This window comes from Pecten maximus, chromosome 15 (assembly GCF_902652985.1).
Source record: "Pecten maximus chromosome 15, xPecMax1.1, whole genome shotgun sequence".
In the NCBI taxonomy this organism is placed as follows: domain Eukaryota; kingdom Metazoa; phylum Mollusca; class Bivalvia; order Pectinida; family Pectinidae; genus Pecten; species Pecten maximus.
In genome coordinates, this window is record NC_047029.1 from 9,697,339 (window position 1) to 9,718,520 (window position 21,182).

A 21,182-nucleotide genomic window follows, 5' to 3' on the forward strand; every position below is an offset into this window, starting at 1 on the left:
ACCGACTAGCTACAAACTCCAGCTGCTTCTCTTTTCAAATTGCCCATACCTAATAATCTTGTTCTTTGGTACAATCGTGCTCCTTCGTTTCATTCTGTCGGTAACATTAATCTTGTATGTTTCATAATATTTTCACGCAAACAACAATTTATCACTCTCTGATTGTATCAATACATAAAGTCTTGACATACATTTGATCAAACTATAACAGTTAAACAAACACTAATACCTTATTTTATTTCTACATGCCATGATATTGATATATACAATCCGATCATACAAACGTCCCTCCTACCTGCTATAGACACTTGTGAGCATAACGACATGTATATTTTGTGCAATACGTTTTGCCGAAATTAACAAGCAGCTTGACAAATTACATATCAAAGCAATACCCATGGTCAACCATGACACGTACTAACAATTTATCAAGTTGCTTCTGTTTCATCAAACCAGAATAGTGATTTATATGCTTTTAAAATATCACTGGATTTGCTTATTAAAACATTCCGATAAAAAAACCCACAGTGCATATAGTATACTGTGTTATCAATGAGATATACCGGGGTATAACGAAAGACGAAAGAAGATAATTTTATGACTAATGCTACATATATATATAAATATTCAATTCTACTTGAATTCACAAAAAATCGTTGATTGCGTAACTGGTTACATGACCTTTGGTCCTGATAGTGTATATACAATGTTAACACTGCTGCCTTATGTTTAGATCCAAAGTGTGTCATACATATATCACAATCTAATTCCTACCTCAAAGTTATCTGTATGGATTTGAACTCTACACTCTGATATCGGCACACAATATAAACAGTTGAGGTGTGTGCCCTTTCGGTCAATCCTATGTGTTTATATCTGGTATCTGATGTGTTACATTCACACTGAAACTTTTCCCTCGTGTTATAATTGAACCAATGAATTCACACAAACCACGTGCACTGTTCTACATTTTCATTTTTGGTTGATAGTATTCATTTATATAATACATAATGGTTTCCGGTACAGATCATTGCCATGGCAAGCTTGTTAGACTTGTAAATATACAGAAAAAACCGAACACAATATATGAATAAAAATTTGCCGTTTTTATGAACGATGTGATGTACATCTACAGCAACTCTCCATTAATGCACTTATTTCAAATTTGCTCGGAACATTGTTTTGAAAAAAACATCAACAAGTCTTAAGATGGGGTTATTAAAATGCATCAAATCAATATTTGTAGATTTTTTTCAGTTCTTTTAATATTAATCAATTATCGTCAATCTTCTTTATAAGATCCTGCTATGTCACAATAGAATGATCTATACAGACGACATTACAACAGCGATACCGAACTGCTTTATCACGTTTCTATGCCAGATATATAGCTGGTGAATACAACTACACATTACATACATATATGTGATGATGTCGAAATATAACCATAATAATATAAATAATACAATCAATTTTATATTTTCCAGCATGATATGATAGAATGTATTTCATTAATCATTATATGTTTGTATAAAACCACGTTGCACTGAGAGCTTATTCAATTCTTGGTTCTAAACTTCAAATTTCAACAAGCAGTTTGAGCGTGTATATAAATGTCATAATGTGTTTCACATTGGTGCAAAATCAATATGCTGCGAAACAATACCAAGACGGCCGCAATATGGCTACACAAAATGCACATACGGGCTTTACCTGTTCACAAATATACTTATTTATGTAAGTTCGGTAAATATGTTGTGTAATTTTAATCTCCACTGTTCACTCTGTCAACAGGTTGTGGAGCTGACATGGTGGCCGATGTTCCGAGACTGTTTGTTTTATCTTTTTTCCGTGATTGCCTTGGTAGTTGTAATCCAGGACAATAGTGTGGAATGGTATGTGATATTCCCACATGTCGATATTTTGATATCGTTACAATGGAAATTTTGTGTTATCTATATTCCTTTCCAGAATATCATTCCTGGTTGCATTTATTAGAGCCAAATGGTCGCACTGGATCCCTGTATCCATACTTTTACTGGTGTGAGATTTTATCATTAAGCTGTTTTCCTAAATACAGCACTGCCGTTTTTAATTTTAAGCTTTTTCTTACAGTCAACCTGTTACATGCATTTCAAACGTTAATTTTTGCGCTGGCAATGGGACCTGCTCTTGTGGTGCCATGAGTAGACGCGACCGAATTTAACTCAACATTTATCAATATATTTCACCGTAAGGATAATAACCTTTTTATACAAAAAGAAACTAATAACATAAATTGATGTGAATCACATTGACCAATCGGCTATTTTAATCTGGCAGCACAAAGTTTCGTGACGTCAAATAGGGTCAAAGAAAGTCACGTCATTTAGTGACAACGTCACAAACATTGTTCACTGCATCAACGGGAGGTGTATTAGAATTATGATATGATAACTTCCGTTTTCGTTTAATTATATTATAAAGTGGCATTGCAGAGCAAATTGGAAAACTCCCTTATCTCATCCTAAGTTATAGACAAGGATTCACCATTTATTACAACAGTATGACGTCATTTCAACAATTCAATGACGTCACGTCTACAACTAAACCATGTCACGTAAATATTTTCTGAAATAAAAATATGTCAATCTAAATTCGTTACTTCATATAAACTGCATCGTACAATCAAAATAAGTATATCTAAGCATGATGCAGTAAACAGCATAAACAGTGACTGGTTTTATTGTTTAGGTAAACATACCGATCTATTGCATGCAAGCGTAACTGCTTTCAGTTAAAGCAACATAACGCTTGTATATTGACACCTTGCCTGCAAGAAAAGATTTTATGTATTTTAAATCTGAAATGAAGCTTGCAATTCCCTTTCTTTCAAAATAATATCTTATGAAAACATGCAATCGGATTTGATTGTTGCATGCCCAATTGCCAACTTCTTGTATCTCAAAAGGACGTTTTTTGTAGGTACGAAGGGATGATTCTTTTCCTCATGTACCTTCTCTACATACTCGTGATGTACTTCAACAAAGCAATCCATGCATTCATTGAGAGATGTCTGACACATTTGAAACCCAGGAAATTAACATATGATGCCGACAACAACAAACAAGGTCTGCTAGAATCGCAGAAAGCATTGGATGTAGAAAAATCGACCGGAAATGACGAAATAGCAAGAAAGCAAACCGACGCAGAAACAACGTTTACAAATTCAAACACAGATTCTGGCAGAACAGAAACAGAAGGTAAGGCATATAAACTACTTATAATTTATAATCATGTTTGGTAAAACATTTCATCGACAGATTTAGTAATATGGAACACAATGGAATAAACAATTATAAGTTAAGTTGATTTCAATCACGTGCCTTTAACGTGAAATGATTGTCATATAAGTAAGAAATTCTAATTTTATTCATAAATCTTGTTATGTTGGACATTTTCATTCTCAGACGACAAGTACGAGTCGCCTTGGATCATACCAAATACGTTTTTCGCACGCTGCTTTTGGGTTGCTATGCTACCAATGAGAGGTCTCTTCTACGTCACAGTACCGGACTGCCGAAAGCCGTGGGGTCATTGGCGTAAAACATATCCCCTGACTTTCTTACTATCCATTGTCTGGATTGTGGGCTTATCTTACATCATGGTTTGGATGGTTGCCATCACAGGTAAAACAGCTACTCCATTACCTCAGGCCAAATTGTTCACAAAGAGATAAGGGTAATCACAGTTTCACATCAACTTTAAAATCCCGATAAAATAATGAGTTGTAAAACTTCACAAAATTTAAAGAAACTTTAATACTCGTCAGTCTCCTCCTATCTGCCTATATGAAGGAAGACATATTAGAAAGGTTTTGAAGTAAAGGGAAAATGAGATTTTCACTAATTAAATGAATGAGATAATCACCATTTGAACAACTTGGCCCAGGTAGTTATGCAATTTTACAATTTTGCTTCAGATATGATTTTAATACTGCCTTATTCCTTTTGCAACCGTATAGATATATATACATAAAGAAAAAGAAAAACTTAACAACATTTAAGACGTCTTTAAGACGTGTTGTTGAGTTTGTTTATCTTTTATTTATGTAATAATTCATCCGAAGGGATCATCCTTTCAGACGTGTTGTCGAGTTTAGCTTTTTCTTTATGTATTGCTTCGACCATAGGGCACCACTTAAAGATGTGTTCTTTTACGTTTTCTTTGTGTAATACTTCGTCAAAAGGGATCATACAATTATATTACATATTCACATTCCCAATATATATATCTGTAGTCTAAAATGACTACCGGGGGCAAAAACCTTTACCCTAACGCACAGCACCAGCTGACTATGTAATGTACACCTTATGGATGAATAGAATCTTTCATTCCTTTTGGGGTGAGATAGGGGGATTGTTAAATTCCCAAACACGGGGCTTGCCGAGTGTTTGGGAACTTAACAATATCCCTCCGAGGGTTGAGATCCCCCTATCTCATCCCAAAAAGGGGTGAATGATTATTTTTCTCTTACCCTGTTTTCCAATCGAATTGTGAACCAAATCCAAACGTATGTAAACAACACGTGGACGGCGGATGACAGTTGTAATAAGAATGCAGCAGACGCTTTACACCTTGCGATGTTGATTTCATACAAAATATAGTTCCGATTAGCTTGTCAAAAAAGAATACCAAACACTCAGTTAACTCTGATCATTAATACATATTTTATTTTTTTGTGTGAATAATATTGATATTTAGCATTCAAACGTTCCGGGTCAGGTCATAGTGACGTCACCCTATCGAGAACAAGAGCACGTTCGAAGAGCGCGTGTAGCTTGTCTTTTCCCTAGGGTGAGATAAGAAAATCTCACCCCGGTAAATCTACGGATATCCCTGTCCAGGGTGAGAGAAATTATCATCACTTGTTGACAAACAACAGCCGATGGTTTGTGATCCTCAAACACACAATAACGTTGTCTTAATTTGCACTGGTATAATTATCCCTACAAAACACACGAATCCATAGAACGAGAAACATGAGAATTGCACCACCCACCAGACTGTTTATTTAATAGGAGAAACCCTTTAAGCTTAGTTATGACTACAGAACTGCATCCAACAGCTGCTTTGTCATTCTAGGACTCGTTAGTGATGCCGTGTTTGATGTTACAGTTTCTCTTGTCCGCGTTGTAGTTATAACAAACCATTAGTACAATATATATAGTCAGAAGGAACGCAGCTCGTGATGAGAGCAACCATTTACAGCAAAGATTACGTACGTAGGATTCCGTTAATTACCAATTCGAGCGCAAGAGGTTTTCCCGAGATATTACCGTATTTAGAACAATTTAAACCACTCCTGTTGTATAATAGCTGGGGAAGATAACGAGAGCAGTAGTCATTGTTGTTTAACACCCAGCCATGACTGGCTATACGTACATCCCCTTTTCATCATTTTCAATTATATGGAAATCAACACCGCTGTAACGAACATCGGTGATATAATTCTACCGATCGATACTCATTAAGGGTGTTAGAAATATTCCAGTCGATAATGAACTAAAACGTAACTCATTGTTAAAATGTTCCCATTATTGTTTAAATGAAAAATATACAACATTTACTGTAATGTACAGTTTTCCGTTGATCTCGCACTGACTCCGGCACCATTAGGATGTCTGTTCATTACAGGCTTGTTGCGAAATATATCCGACTGGTGCATTAACGATCAGTGAAACTCAATTAGAATCCCCGAATTATACTCGCGTTTGATTAAAGTGAAATGGAAACAGTTGCATAGGCGGAAATAACCTAAATTGGATTTTTAAGCTAGAAATGTGAGATTATGTCATTGGAGGACAGATAGGAGTGTCGATTCCTTTGTAACAACGACACACAATAACAAGCAAGTGTGTGTGGGCTGTTGTGGAGATAAAACCATTCACATGAAATAAACTCATCCCCTGAGTATTTGATAACGGGTAAATTCCACCGACATTTTGATTTAAGACGTTAATGTCAATCCTTTTGACTTTTATCGAGTTCTTTTTTGTTACTCTGACTTTCAAATCGCTTTTGAAATGCAAAACCTGTTCCTCTGGGGTATCGCCATATTGTTTTGCCGAAGAATAACTCTTTGTGACCGAATTTCTTTGACAATATTGCAGTCGACACTATGTTGATATTTTGAATGTTTTGCGGACTTAATCAAATGTGAAGTTTATGTTATCACTTATAATCAGTCTAGTTAATGCTAGAATACAATATTTGGTTTAAACAGTATTTTATTTTGTAAACAGCAAAGTTGTACACATTACATGAATGTAAGGATTCGAAAACAAGCCTAAAGGATATATTAATTCGTCTCCTTATAAAAGAAATAGCAAAATATATACAGGCGACGGTAAGTCAAAAGAGCATGGATATGGTAAGTTTAGTACAAAGTTTAAACCAGAAAAATTAGGTAATAATGAAAATCATAATTCAAAATCTTAATCCATGTCCCAACTGTGTCAGTACCAGTATGTACATGATACATGTTGGCGCATATTCTATTCAATACATTATTATGATAAACATGTTATATATATATTATATTTAGAGATATGATGCATTGAAAGACAGATAAAGCTCCAAGAATCACCCGATCGAGCTCTTGATATACGATATCAATTTGAGAAGCGTCTGCTTTCTAGAATAAAACGTTGAACAGTAAGGAATATGTCTTCATTTTGATCTGGAAGAAGAGTACTGTCCCCACAGAGAGCAGACTTTAAGTTAACATTATAAGGGAGGGTATCTATTGTTTCTCTTCTAATACGAGTATATTGGGGACAATGAAAGAGGAAATGTTCAGGAGATTCTACTTCACCGCAGTGACAAAGAGGATTATCAGTAATACTTTTGAGAAAGAGGTGTTGTGAGAGACTGCTACAGCCAAGTCGTAATCTGCTATGGTATATCTGACCCAATCTACTTCCACTGTTGTAATATTTTGGAACTTGTACCTTATTTCTAGACAGATATGATTTAAACTGTGGGACCGTTAGGTTTTGTACATGTTCAGGCAATGCATTCCATTCGCGAATGACACAAGGAAGAAATGAGTTGAAATATGTTGCAGTTCTACAGAGGATTGTAGGTATATTTCTAGCTTGTCTTGTCTGATAGCGATGGTCAGTAAGACGAGGAATAAGGTTCGACAAATAAGAAGGGCTTAGGCTATGATACATTTTATGAAATAATATCAGTCGATGGTGTCTACGTCTTGTCTCAAGTGTATCCCAACCTACGTCTCGTAAAAGTTTGTCAGTGTTAACTAGACGTGTCGAGCCAGTGACGATTCTTGCGGCTTCAATATTGATATTTTCTAATAAATTTGAAAGATTTTGTGGGATGTTAGACCAAGCCACGTCCCCGTATTCAATTAAGGGTCTTATAAAGGATATAAATATTTTTTCTAGAGAAGATCTATCTAATAAAAATTTTAGTTTTCTCATAATTCCAAGTTTTGACTGTGATTTATTAATTATTGTATCAACGTGTTCATCCCATCTTCCATCATTACTAAAATTTAAACCTAGGTGCTTGTGGTGTTCAACTTCAGAAATAGGGGTATTAAGCATATATAGAGTTGGATGAAAAGGTTTGTAAAGTTTTTTGGAAATAATCAATGATTCAGTTTTGTTAGGATTAAATGTAACAAGCCAAGAACTAGCCCAGTTAGAAATTTTTGTTATGTCAGAAGAGAGAAGTTCAGAGTCGGCGATGGGATTATCTACTACAATGGAAAGTGTTGTGTCATCTGCAAAAAGACGAATATCGCAAGTAATTTCATTAACAATATCATTAATGAAAACTAAGAATAAAATTGGTCCCAGTATAGACCCCTGGGGAACTCCAGCATACAAAGTTTTAAGAGATGAAGAAGCACCATTTATAGCAACACATTGTTGACGTCCATGTAAATAATTTGTGAAAAATTGTAGGGCTTTGTAAGTGATACCTATAGATTCTAATTTATGAAGAAGACCTCTGTGCCATACCTTATCAAATGATTTGCTAATGTCAAAAAAGAGAACCCGAATTTCTTTGCCATCATCAATTGCCGAATAAAATCTATTAGTTATGTCTACCAACTGGTTTATAGTGGAATCGCCGTGCCTAAATCCTGACTGATGTTTAGGTAATATACTGTTAGCGTGTAAGTGATTATAGAGATACTTGAAAATACATCTTTCCATGACTTTACTTAAAATACTCAATAGGGATATTGGTCTATAATTATTTACAGAAGAAGAGTCACCCTTTTTGAAAACTGGTATAACATTTGCAACTTTCCATTTTGAAGGGAACAGGCCTAGTCTTAATGATATATTGAATAATTTTGATAACGGTTGGGATAACTGATTGGTAGCTTCTTTAAGAATACGCGGTTGGATAAGATCAGGACCGACAGCTTTATTAACATTTAATTGTGAAATAGCGTCTTTTACGTCTTCAGTTGTAATAGAGATTATGTCGAGTTTATGTACGATGTTGTTTCGTCCGTCAATAGGTGGTAACGGTGTGTTGTTGTCGTCAAGAAAACATTGTCTAGCAAAAAAGTCATTCAGTGCCTCGCTTTTGTCCATGTCGTTGTCGATGTAAGTGTCATTAGTTTTGAGTATAGGTATGTCAGTGGATTTGTTAAACCCACATAGAATTTTAAGATTTTTCCAACAAGATTTTGAATTTAGATTCGATTCGTTGTGCAATGATTGAAGCATTTTATCACGAAAATTAGCCTTAGCCACACGAACTAATGATACACAGCGATTTCGTAAATTTTTACACTGTTGCCATGATTCCGGCGTATTTCTTCGTTTAGCATTGCTATGGGCACGTTTGCGCTTCCGAATAAGTTTTCTGATTTCATTGTGCATCCAAGGAGCGTCAGTCTTGCGAATAAATACAGTTTTATTGGGTACACAATTAGAAGTAGCATCTAGGATTACTTTGGAAAAATTTTCTACGGACAGGTCGAGGTCGTCATCGTGTAGTAAAACGTCCCAGTTCGTCTCGTTAAGCGTCTGTCTAAGTAAATTATAGTCGCCTCTGTCGTATAACCAAATTTTCCGTCTGATAGTACGTTTTTGTCGGGAAGGAGTGTTAACTGTAATGAAGATAGGACAATGATATCTAACATCATTACCGAAGCAATGGTCCCCCACAACTACTGATTTGATAACATTTGGGTTATTTGTTAAAAATAGATCAAGAGCCGACGATGTAGTTTCAGTAAAATAGGTTGGGGCATTTACTAATTGTTTAAAATTAAAACTGGTTGTCAGTAAATTTATATATCTACTAGGCTTAGGTAAAACGTTGTCATTGAAATCTCCAGTTATAAAGACACCACTAGTGTTGCAATTCATTGCTAAGTCAATTGAATACATAGTTTTTTCCCATGTTGATGGAGGAGAGTTCGGAGGTCTATAAAAAGTACCTATGAGGAAGTTGGTATTGGTAAAGTTAACTTCTATCCAGATACACTCAACTTCCGGAACATCAAGGTCGGATCTATGTTTAGAAGCTAATTCCGTTTTGACATATACTGCTTCACCACCCCATGTCGTAATTGTCTATCATTTCGATAGGGTTCTTTAAAGGAATGTATCATTACTTCATCATTTGGTATGTCCGAGTTTAACCAAGTTTCTGTTAGAGCCAATATATCTAAATTAGTGAACTCGGCCTTAAGGATATCAATTTTATTTCTAATACTTTGGACGTTTAAACATACCATTGATAGTAAGGATCCCGAGACCCGATCTTCTCGTAAAATAGGAAAGGGATTGGTAGAATTTGATGCAGACGAAACACTAGATGTGGAAGAAGGACCCGGATTTGGGTGTATATCACCTGCGAGGATCAGCATAAGGATGGACATGTAGCTTAATAATAGAGAGCAGTGAATGCTTAAGATCAAAATGGCCAGTGTATATTTATAACTGTAGTGTTCGGGAGGACTGTGTGTTTCTTCATTCTGATAGCTAGAAGAAGAATACCAAAAGTTAATGAGGAAATACAATAATAATGCCTTTTCCTTAAAGATGATAAGCAAATTGACAAGCAATACTGTATGTAGATTAAATTTAATTTGTAATCTGCGCGCCGTACCACAGAAATTCCCTATTCTTGCCCTGTATAAAGTGATATTAACACCAGTCATGTTATAGATTCAAGTGAAAGGAGAAACATATACAATTGGCTAAGAACTAGGGATTCTATGGAGAATAAACTGACGTAAGATTTCAGAATAGGAGCAGCTGAACCTGAGACAGATGGGACATGGATAACAGAAAAAAACAAAAGCAAAAGTGTAACATATATACACATAGAGGTTCCCCAACGAGTGGAGATTGTTTATAATTTTTATCCAACTCGAGTTAGTTAATTTTCTAATTTTGAAAAGACACGAGCTTTAGCGAGTGTCTTTTCAAAATTAGAAAATTAACTAACGAGAGTTGGATAAAAATGATAAACAATCGTCACGAGTAGGGGAACTTGTTTATCCCATAACTTCTTTACTTACAAATGTAAGCCTGTCAAGTTCAAATTCTCCCAACGTAGCAACTAAATTCCGTGAACCAAATCACTACGGGACAAAATATAGGTCGTTATGAACGAAAGCTTATCATCTATTTCAGATGCACGACTCATATCTTCTGTACTTTATTTGTAAATGATATTATTTTACAAAACGAAATATAAGTTTGAAAGTCCTTGTATCTGTGTAATTTATCAATAGGTAACTTGTTTAAATAACTCCGCTCGAAATTGTCAGATTCAATTATCGGTCCTTTCCTGGATTTCGTAGGTATGCTATTACTGGTTATTGTGATGTTAAATGTTCATTCTGAGATTTATTCATTCAAGACATCGTGCATTTCAACAAATATTTCGGAAACCGAGCTTGAGTGTTGAGCAATATAGGCCTAACAGTTATGTAGACCTAGTTTACGTTTGTCAGTGTGTTTACAAGAAATCTCGTCAGTTTAGTGACATGAGACAAATGTTCCAAGATGATTTTTAAATTTTTGTGTTTGGGATAAATATATTCGTAATAAAGGTAAGTGGAATGATAAGAAAACTTGTGTTTATTCGTTGTTTTTTTTCTGGTCCGTACCGAATGACACCCAACTAAAAGGGAAGATGCCTAACAGTTACGTTAGATGGTGCGACCGTTTCATTCAAATGACTACGATTTAGAGGCAGCGATTTAACCATTTTGTATTACATTTGTTCATTGTTTTGATAATTCATTCATTGCTATCGAGATCCACTGCATATCTAGAATCAAGGGGGGGGGGGGGGGGGGGGGGGGGGGTCAGTTTTAATTCGCTACTTGTAGGCCTATAATCGATGCAATATCTCGCTTCCGTCGTCTATTTTACCATCAAATTATATTTCGTAGGACTCAAACCCCAGATTAATAGACATTTCCATGAGGACACCCGGGGACCCCTCTCACCCAGTTTCATATGCTAATGTTGAGCACCAAAAAATCATCAAAACGTGTCCATGCTGATCTTTTGAAGACAGACGACAAAAAAAAGAGAAGATAAGTGAGAGTAGTAAAAATAGTCCGTGGTCAAAGGCCAGAGGTTAGCCAATCAGATTCGTTGGAGGTCACAAATGACCAATCGGAGGCTTAGAAAGTGGTTACACACTGCGGTGTGTAAACAAAAACAATAACACACTGCTACGAATTTTATCACGTGCCATATCAGTTGTGAAACAAGCGTGGTTATGGGATAAATGTTAAAACATTGCTATTGAGTATACGTGAGAATAGAAACAGCGTGAAAAAATGGGATGATAATATAATTTAAAATGCCCCGTAAATGTGCTTGAGAGGGTAAATGTTCAATACCGTTATATTTACAAACTAGAAATTGTTGGCTAACAATTTGACGGGCTTTTCACCTACTTAGCATAAATGACCTAAAGGCTTGGTATTTCCAAACTTAAAAAACTATTTTAGAACACTTGAAAGGTCATCCACATTCTAGTTTTGAACTAATCTGGCATCTGAGATACAACACTTTCATAGCACTTTCTATACCAGGGTTTGTTTTTTTGAGGGTAGGTAAAATTCATCCTTCCTAAAAAAGCAAAAACCAATTGTCAGTTTTCTTCTCAACCGGAAGTAAATCTAACCACCAAATTCGACTACTCTTTTTCTACATGGTTAAGAGAGATAAATGAAAGTACATTTTGTCGAGATGAATAACTGAAATCAAATTCTGATAGATTTTTATAATACAGATACAATAAATTATACATGTTTGATAAACAGTACATCCAAGTACATTTGCTGTGCCTTATTGCTCCCGATGCAATAACGTTACGTCGATGCCCCAGACGGCCCCAAAGGAATTGGTATTTCCTTTGAACTACACAATCGAATGTTTTATTTTAATCCTTTTCATTTTAAATCGATCTGTTTTATCGATCAGGCCGTGGTAAAACGACTAAGATAAATAATATTTTTAATAGTGTTATTATTTTCAAAACTATATATATAACAACTGCACTACGTGTGTACTGTTGAGTAGACGCTGTACTCGTTTCAGGCAATGCCTGTTTTTATTTTAAAACTTTATTGAGTATGTGATGACTGTCTGTTTACAACACTTTAGTCATCCATTGTAATCGATCTACCGGAAGTTTATACGGTTCGGAACTCTCTATAGTCATGTAACAGTGTTCCGAATAATTTGGCGGGACTTATGTAAGTGTAGAATGTCGATTTATCTATATGACGCATCCGTGTGAAGATTAGCGGTAAGTAGTTTTGTAGGGTCCCTCAACACAGTAAGAAAATTAAGGAATAGATATTTTACTAGTTACAGAAGAAATTTTATCTATAGTCATATCGTATTTCTGTAGGAGTTTAAATTAGCATTTTTTTATCAATCCGTCAAATGTTGACAGAAGTATGGCCGTGTAGCCGTTAGTATACAGCATTATTTCGTCGTCTATTTCACAGGAATAGGGTCGTGTAGCCGTTAGTATACAGCATTATTTCGTCGTCTATTCCACAGGAGTATGGCCGTGTAGCCGTTAGTATACAGCATTATTTCGTCGTCTATTTCACAGGAATAGGGTCGTGTAGCCGTTAGTATACAGCATTATTTCGTCGTCTATTCCACAGGAGTATGGCCGTGTAGCCGTTAGTATACAGCATTATTTCGTCGTCTTTTCCACAGGAGAAGGTTCGTGTAGCCGTTAGTATACAGCATTATTTCGTCGTCTATTCTACAGAAGTATGGTCGTGTAGCCGTTAGTATACAGCATTATTTCGTCGTCTATTCCCGTCTATGTCACAGGAGTAGGGTCGTGTAGCCATTAGTATACAGCATTATTTCGTCGTCTATTCCACAGGAGTAGGGTCGTGTAGCCGTTAGTATACAGCATTATTTCGTCGTCTATTTCACAGGAGTATGGTCGTGTAGCCGTTAGTATACAGCATTATTTCGTCGTCTATTCCACAGGAGTAGGGTCGTGTAGCCGTTAGTATATACAGCATTATTTCGTCGTCTCTCCAAAGGAGTATGGCCGTGTAGCCGTTAGTATACAGCATTATTTCGTCGTCTCTCCAAAGGAGTATGGCCGTGTAGCCGTTAGTATACAGCATTATTTCGTCGTCTATTCCACAGAAGTATAGCCGTGTAGCCGTTAGTATACAGCACTATTTCGTCGTCTATGTCACAGGAGTAGGGTCGTGTAGCCGTTAGTATACAGCATTATTTCGTCGTCTATTCCACAGGAGTATGGCCGTGTAGTCGTTAGTATACAGCATTATTTCATCGTCTATGTCACAGGAGTAGGGTCGTGTAGCCGTTAGTATACAGCATTATTTCGTCGTCTATTCTACAGAAGTATGGCCGTGTAGCCGTTAGTATACAGCATTATTTCGTCGTCTATTCACAGCAGTATGGCCGTGTAGCGTTAGTATACAGCATTATTTCGTCGTCTTTTCCACAGTAATAGGGTCGTATAGCCGTTAGTATACAGCATTATTTCGTCGTCTATGTCACAGGAGTAGGGTCGTGTAGCCGTTAGTATACAGCATTATTTCGTCGTCTCTCCAAAGGAGTATGGCCGTGTAGCCGTTAGTATACAGCATTATTTTGTCGTCTATTCCACAGAAGTATGGTCGTGTAGCCGTTAGTATACAGCATTATTTCGTCGTCTATGTCACAGGAGTAGGGTCGTGTAGCCATTAGTATACAGCATTATTTCGTCGTCTATTTCACGGGAGTATGGCCGTGTAGCCGTTAGTATACAGCATTATTTCGTCGTCTATGTCACAGGAGTAGGGTCGTGTAGCCGTTAGTATACAGCATTATTTCGTCGTCTATTCCACAGGAGTATGGCCGTGTAGCCGTTAGTATAGAGCATTATTTCGTCGTCTATGTCACAGGAGTAGGGTCGTGTAGCCGTTAGTATACAGCATTATTTCGTCGTCTATTTCACGGGAGTATGGCCGTGTAGCCGTTAGTATACAGCATTATTTCGTCGTCTATTTCACGGGAGTATGGCCGTGTAGCCGTTAGTATACAGCATTATTTCGTCGTCTATTCCACAGCAGTATGGCCGTGTAGCGTTAGTATACAGCATTATTTCGTCGTCTATTCCACAGGAGTAGGGTCGTGTAGCCGTTAGTATATACAGCATTATTTCGTCGTCTCTCCAAAGGAGTATGGCCGTGTAGCCGTTAGTATACAGCATTATTTGGTCGTCTATTACACAGGAGTATGGCCGTGTTGCCGTTAGTATACAGCATTATTTTGTCGTCTCTCCAAAGGAGTATGGCCGTGTAGCCGTTAGTATACAGCATTATTTCGTCGTCTATTACACAGGAGTATGGCCGTGTAGCGTTAGTATACAGCATTATTTCGTCGTCTATTCTACAGAAGTATAGCCGTGTAGCCGTTAGTATACAGCATTATTTCGTCGTCTATTCCACAGCAGTATGGCCGTGTAGCGTTAGTATACAGCATTATTTCGTCGTCTTTTCCACAGTAATAGGGTCGTATAGCCGTTAGTATACAGCATTATTTCGTCGTCTATGTCACAGGAGTAGGGTCGTGTAGCCGTTAGTATACAGCATTATTTCGTCGTCTCTCCAAAGGAGTATGGCCGTGTAGCCGTTAGTATACAGCATTATTTTGTCGTCTATTCCACAGAAGTATGGTCGTGTAGCCGTTAGTATACAGCATTATTTCGTCGTCTATTCCACAGGAGTATGGCCGTGTAGCCGTTAGTATACAGCATTATTTTGTCGTCTATTCCACAGAAGTATGGTCGTGTAGCCGTTAGTATACAGCATTATTTCGTCGTCTATGTCACAGGAGTAGGGTCGTGTAGCCATTAGTATACAGCATTATTTCGTCGTCTATTTCATAGGAGTATGGCCGTGTAGCCGTTAGTATTATGTCGTCGTATATTCCATAGGAGTATGGCCGTGTAGCCGTTAGTATTATGTCGTATATTCCATAGGAGTATGGCCGTGTAGCCGTTAGTATTATGTCGTCGTCTATTCCATAGGAGTATGGCCGTGTAGCCGTTAGTATTATGTCGTATATTCCATAGGAGTATGGCCGTGTAGCCTTTAGTATTATGTCGTATATTCCCATAGGAGTAGGGCCGTGTAGCCGTTAGTATTATAGTCGTATATTCCATAGGAGTATGACCGTGTAGCCGTTAGTATTATGTCGTCGTCTATTCCATAGGAATATGGACCGTGTAGCCGTTAGTATTATGTCGTCTATTCCATAGGAGTATGACCGTGTAGCCGTTAGTATTATGTCGTCGTCTATTCCATAGGAGTATGACCGTGTAGCCGTTAGTATTATGTCGTCGTATATTCCATAGGAGTATGGCCGTGTAGCCGTTAGTATTATGTCGTCGTCTATTCCATAGGAGTATGGCCGTGTAGCCGTTAGTATTATGTCGTATATTCCATAGGAGTATGGCCGTGTAGCCGTTAGTATTATGTCGTCTATTCCATAGGAGTATGACCGTGTAGCCGTTAGTATTATGTCGTCTATTCCATAGGAGTATGGCCGTGTAGCCGTTAGTATTATGTCGTATATTCCATAGGAGTATGACCGTGTAGCCGTTAGTATTATGTCGTCTATTCCATAGGAGTATGGCCGTGTAGCCGTTAGTATTATGTCGTATATTCCATAGGAGTATGGCCGTGTAGCCGTTAGTATTATGTCGTCGTATATTCCATAGGAGTATGGCCGTGTAGCCGTTAGTATTATGTCGTCGTATATTCCATAGGAGTATGGCCGTGTAGCCGTTAGTATTATGTCGTCTATTCCATAGGAGTATGGCCGTGTAGCCGTTAGTATTATGTCGTATATTTCACAGGAATAGGGTCGTGTAGCCGTTAGTATACAAGATTATTTCGTCGTCTAATCCACAGGAGTATGGCTGTGTAGCCGTTAGTATACAGCATTATTTCGTCGTCTATTCCACAGGAGAAGGGTCGTGTAGCCGTTAGTATACAGCATTATTTCGTCGTCTTTTCCACAGGAGTAGGGTCGTGTAGCGTTCGTATACAGCATTATTTCGTCGTCTCTCCACAGGAGTACAGTCGTGTAGCCGTTAGTATACAGCATTATTTCGTCGTCTATTCCACAGGAGTAGGGTCGTATAGCCGCTAGTTTATTGATACAATTAGACTTTGTCAAAGCTGCAAATCGAATTAACGTCATGTTACTGTAGTGTACGAGTGTTGAGTGCGAGACAGTGCAGCCTAATCGCCCTGACGTTGACACCTTTACCTCTAATTTATATCTCTGTGTCTGTGTTTATTTGCCAAACATCAATTATATCAGTAAGACCCTGGCGGGCGTATGACCAACGCACCTTGGAGTTTGTTTCAATGTGAAAACCGCTTCTTTAACAAATATATTAATATGTCTTTTATGATATTGTTATGCCAATGTGTTTCGCGGCAGAACATAAGTTATTCGTGGTTCACGTATTAATATAAATATATCGTGAAAATGGCGTTTCAATGTTTTGTTGTGAAGATGATATCCTATCTTTTAGCATTGTCAATAGCTTTATATCCGCGTCAGAGGTATGTTCCAATATCGTATATCGGTATTTTTGGTTTCGTTTTTTAGTCAATATGACATACGGTTATGACATTACTCCACAAACGATCCGTGTGTGTCCCCATCAGCTGTGTCTTACTACACACACACACACCGTTAAAACACCTTATGATGCAATGTCACCATGAACTGCCGACAACCATATGTAACATAAATTGATATTAAGCTCCTAACACAATAAGTATGACAGTCCAGAATGAAGTTAGTAAGCATTTCCTGTGTTAACTCATGATTTTGTTGTTTTAGGTGACGCGCTAGAGATTCCTGACACAGTCATGGGTCTGACTCTGTTGGCAGCTGGAACAAGTGTGCCGGATTGTCTCGCTAGCCTTTTTGTGGCGAGAGATGGTAAGTTATCCCAAACTGTATATTCACATATATAAGGCAACTTAATCGTCCTGTTATCTGCCAAGACTACGTCTGTAAGGATGTAGTTAGTAATATGAGTGCGTTTGTAACAAAAAGGCCAAACTACTGCTGGAACGAGACGAGAATCGTCTGGAAAGTCAATAATTAACTCCACGAAGTCTGACAGATGCAGATTGCATAGATATAGCTGTAAGAATAGGATCGAATGCTTTTCGTATTTTGTTATGTGGATGGGAGTTTGGCTAACGTCCTAAAACTCGAAGGGTTGTAACATTACTGGTGTTGGGAGAAAAAAACCAACATAGGAAAAAAATGGACAGAAGACATTTTCTTTTCTGTTTTTTTCTTCTGTTTTTTTCCTATGTTGGTTTAAAGACAGATGACACAAGTGTTGCAAGGGGACGATACATCAATCCAATGCTCTGCTAGTTTATGACACAGGAGAAATCCCCCGGATGTGTTGGGTAACCCCGGTTTCACCTCTAAAAATCACTAGCACTGTTTAAAATGTTTGAGGTCACCTGGCCGACCGCGTAGCTTTTCTTCTAATACTTAGATTTCCTCCCACAGGAAGAAACATTGCACGGTTCTATCAGGGTCAACAAGACTGATTAATACAAGCTAATAGAAATTGATTAGCAATTGTTGTCAAATTAATCAGTTGTATAGCTTTACTTATTTCTCTTCGGTTTCTGCATCTACTCCTGAAATAAAGAAGACATCGAAGCAACTTTCCCTGATCCTGCAGGGAAATCGCACGTGCAAATGCTAGAAATTAATACCGAAAAAGTACGTTACATGTATTTACAGAATATGTAAAAATATGGTCAGCTTAACAGTATATATCTGGTATATAATTTGACAATACTTGTACACAAAAGTCTTTGTTGTCCATTGGCATCGATATACGTTAGGATAAGGTCTGTCGTCCTTGAGCAGGTAGTGATATTCTATAGTGAACTATATACATACGTCGTCATCACAGAAATTTTAGATATCTCCCAATTATCTGTCAGTTTATGTACAGCTAGAGATAGGATATATCACGTGACCAAGTCTGTGATTGAAAGGAAATCAGCTGTCAATCAAAAACGTCATGAGGAAGTCCACTTTACTTGCATTGATAATTGGCAATTAAGATATGGATATCGAAATGTAATTAATTCGTATGACAAATGCTGCAATACCTCCTCCTTTTGGACGATTGACATCCACGATGCTTTACCAGCGGTTAAAGCGTTGAGTAGAGCACGAAATCTTGTGACGTCACCGGGGCAATGTGACTTTTTGTTCTGCAAATTATTGTGTAGATGCCTAGTCGATATGCTTTTTACATGTGATCACGTGTGGCCTTATTTTCGTATCAAAATGCGTAAATGATATGAACAACCAAAACACGTGTGAATCACAAGAAACAATATCTTCAATGCCGAGTAAGTTCTAGCCTAGAAATTATACATGTGTAAATTGTGAGTGTAATTGATGCAATGTATTTACAGTACAGAAATCTTGATTATTTAGTTTTCTCTGCATTTGATGTTTGAGTGGGACATATGTATGGGTGTGTGTGTGTATAAATGTGTGTATGTGATAAATGATTAATTACAGTAATTTTGAATATCTTTGATTTATACAAATTTAATTGATTGAGTGTATACAAGCCTTAGTATGTGTGTGTGTGTGTGTGTGTGTGTGTATGTGTGAGAAAGTTATGTATTGTACATTTTTTGATGAAAACACTGAATAAAAAGTAAATTATAAAAAAAAAAAAAAAAAAAAAAAGTTCTAGCCTAGGATTTTTTTTAAAATGCAAAGCACCAAATGATTACGAAAGAACCTTAAGTCTCGAAAATGCACATGTTACCTTTTAGGGAGATTTTCGGAAAATGCTTCGCAACTGTGTTGATAGAGAATACATGGTCAGTGTCTTAAAATATAAGCTGTATTTTGGCGAGGGTAAAGAAAGACAAAAGTGGCGAGCCTTGGCGAGCCACTTTTGTCTTTCTGTCCCGAGCCAAAAATACAGCTTATATTTTAAGACACTGACCATGTATTCTATTTATCCTGCAACAGACATAAAAATAATCATCAGAAATAATCATTTTGAAGTGAAACGGTGTCAAAAATGACAGAAATATGTTCGCCTTTTAAACGTACTTTCACTTTGAAGTAGGTCAGTCGAACTGACGCACGTGCTATGATTCCAAAATACAGCTGTTTTCCGTCACTGCCGTATACAGCAAAAATATATACGGTGGGTGTATTCCGACAATGCGGTGGCAGTTGCAGGATAAAGGTGTGTACGTTCTGTATTTTGTTACATTACAGGTTATGGAGACATGGCCATATCCAACTCTATAGGGAGTAACGTGTTCGACGTCCTGGTGTGCCTAGGTATCCCATGGCTTGTACACACTGCGGCCTTCAACAATGGCGACCCTCTGAAAATCAGCAGCGAAGGCCTTACCTACTCCGCTCTCACTCTACTGTCAACCGTCTTCTTCATCGGTATCGCCGTCATTGTGGCGAAGTGGAAGCTAGGGCGAACATTCGGCATCATATGTCTTGTAGCGTACGTGTTGGTGATCACTCTTTCCTGTCTGTACGAACTCAACGTCTTTGGAACCTTCAATCTACCGCCTTGTCCGAGGACATGACGTTCGGAGTGACGTAGTGTGACAGATATGACGTAATTTGACCTGGATAACGTAGTGTGTCGTGAATGCCGTAGTTTGGCATGGAAAACGTAGCGTGGTCTACTTGTGTATGTGACATGTTTGTGTACAACTGTGTGTTCGTCATAGATTTGTAGACATCGTGGCGGGAAAATGTGTTCCAATCGATCAAATTTTGTTATATATAGTAATTATATTTATATTATTGAGAGGAAGTTCTCATTGCACTGAACAATCAAATATTTACTTGGACAAATGTTGATACAGCTACCCCAAAAACACATCATTATGTTATATGGTTTGTTAATCTGTTTAAGTCGACGCATTACCTATATTAGTCGATTAAAATTATGTTTATACAGAGCCAGTTTTAAGAACGGGTCCTGTTCAAGTCGACCATATCAAATAGATGGCCAAAGATGTTGTAGAAAATATTAAGATATATAAAGATATATATGATGTTAAGTGTCATTGATGTAGATTTTACGGCCACTTTTGTTTAGATATGTTGGTATGATACCGTATTTATCAGTCTATCGTTTGTTATAGTGGACTCTGTTGTTCATTTAAGTCTACATAGGGGAGAAGCAAGGCAGTCATCAATCTAGACAATGAATTAACAGGGAATATGTTTTGTTAAATAAATTTTGTTATTCAATTGTGGGTCACATGTTAAAAGTGTTTTCATTGGTGAAATGTACACGATGACCTTTAGATAACCTTTGATTACGTCGCACTTGCAACATCACAATGATCTGCAGCCTCATTGTTTACTTCATCTTGAGTTAAGTCGTGAGGTAATGTGGATTTATTCATGTTTAAAAGATACGTATAAATAGATGGTGTTTTGAGACATCTGTGCTGAATTCGGATAATGAAGACGTCTTAAAAGAAACATCTGTCCTATCATGTTTGGAGTTTTTTTATGTTAATGTACATGTAAATGCTTAATGTCACTATTTTCTTT

The 21,182-nt window shown here is 37.2% G+C and overlaps 1 protein-coding gene across 1 annotated transcript in view; it reads left to right on the forward strand.

Annotated features, from left to right (window-relative positions):
* Positions 1–20,878, forward strand: part of LOC117344069 (sodium/potassium/calcium exchanger 5-like) — a 40,315-nt gene extending 19,437 nt beyond the window's left edge. Inside the window, exons 5-9 of the mRNA XM_033906718.1 lie at positions 1,795–1,895; positions 2,965–3,242; positions 3,450–3,668; positions 17,418–17,519; positions 19,869–20,878. Coding sequence (XP_033762609.1) covers positions 1,795–1,895; positions 2,965–3,242; positions 3,450–3,668; positions 17,418–17,519; positions 19,869–20,197 — 1,029 coding nt within the window. The 3' untranslated portion in view covers positions 20,198–20,878. The remainder of the gene's footprint in view (positions 1–1,794; positions 1,896–2,964; positions 3,243–3,449; positions 3,669–17,417; positions 17,520–19,868) is intronic.
* Positions 20,879–21,182: the final 304 nt, after the last annotated feature.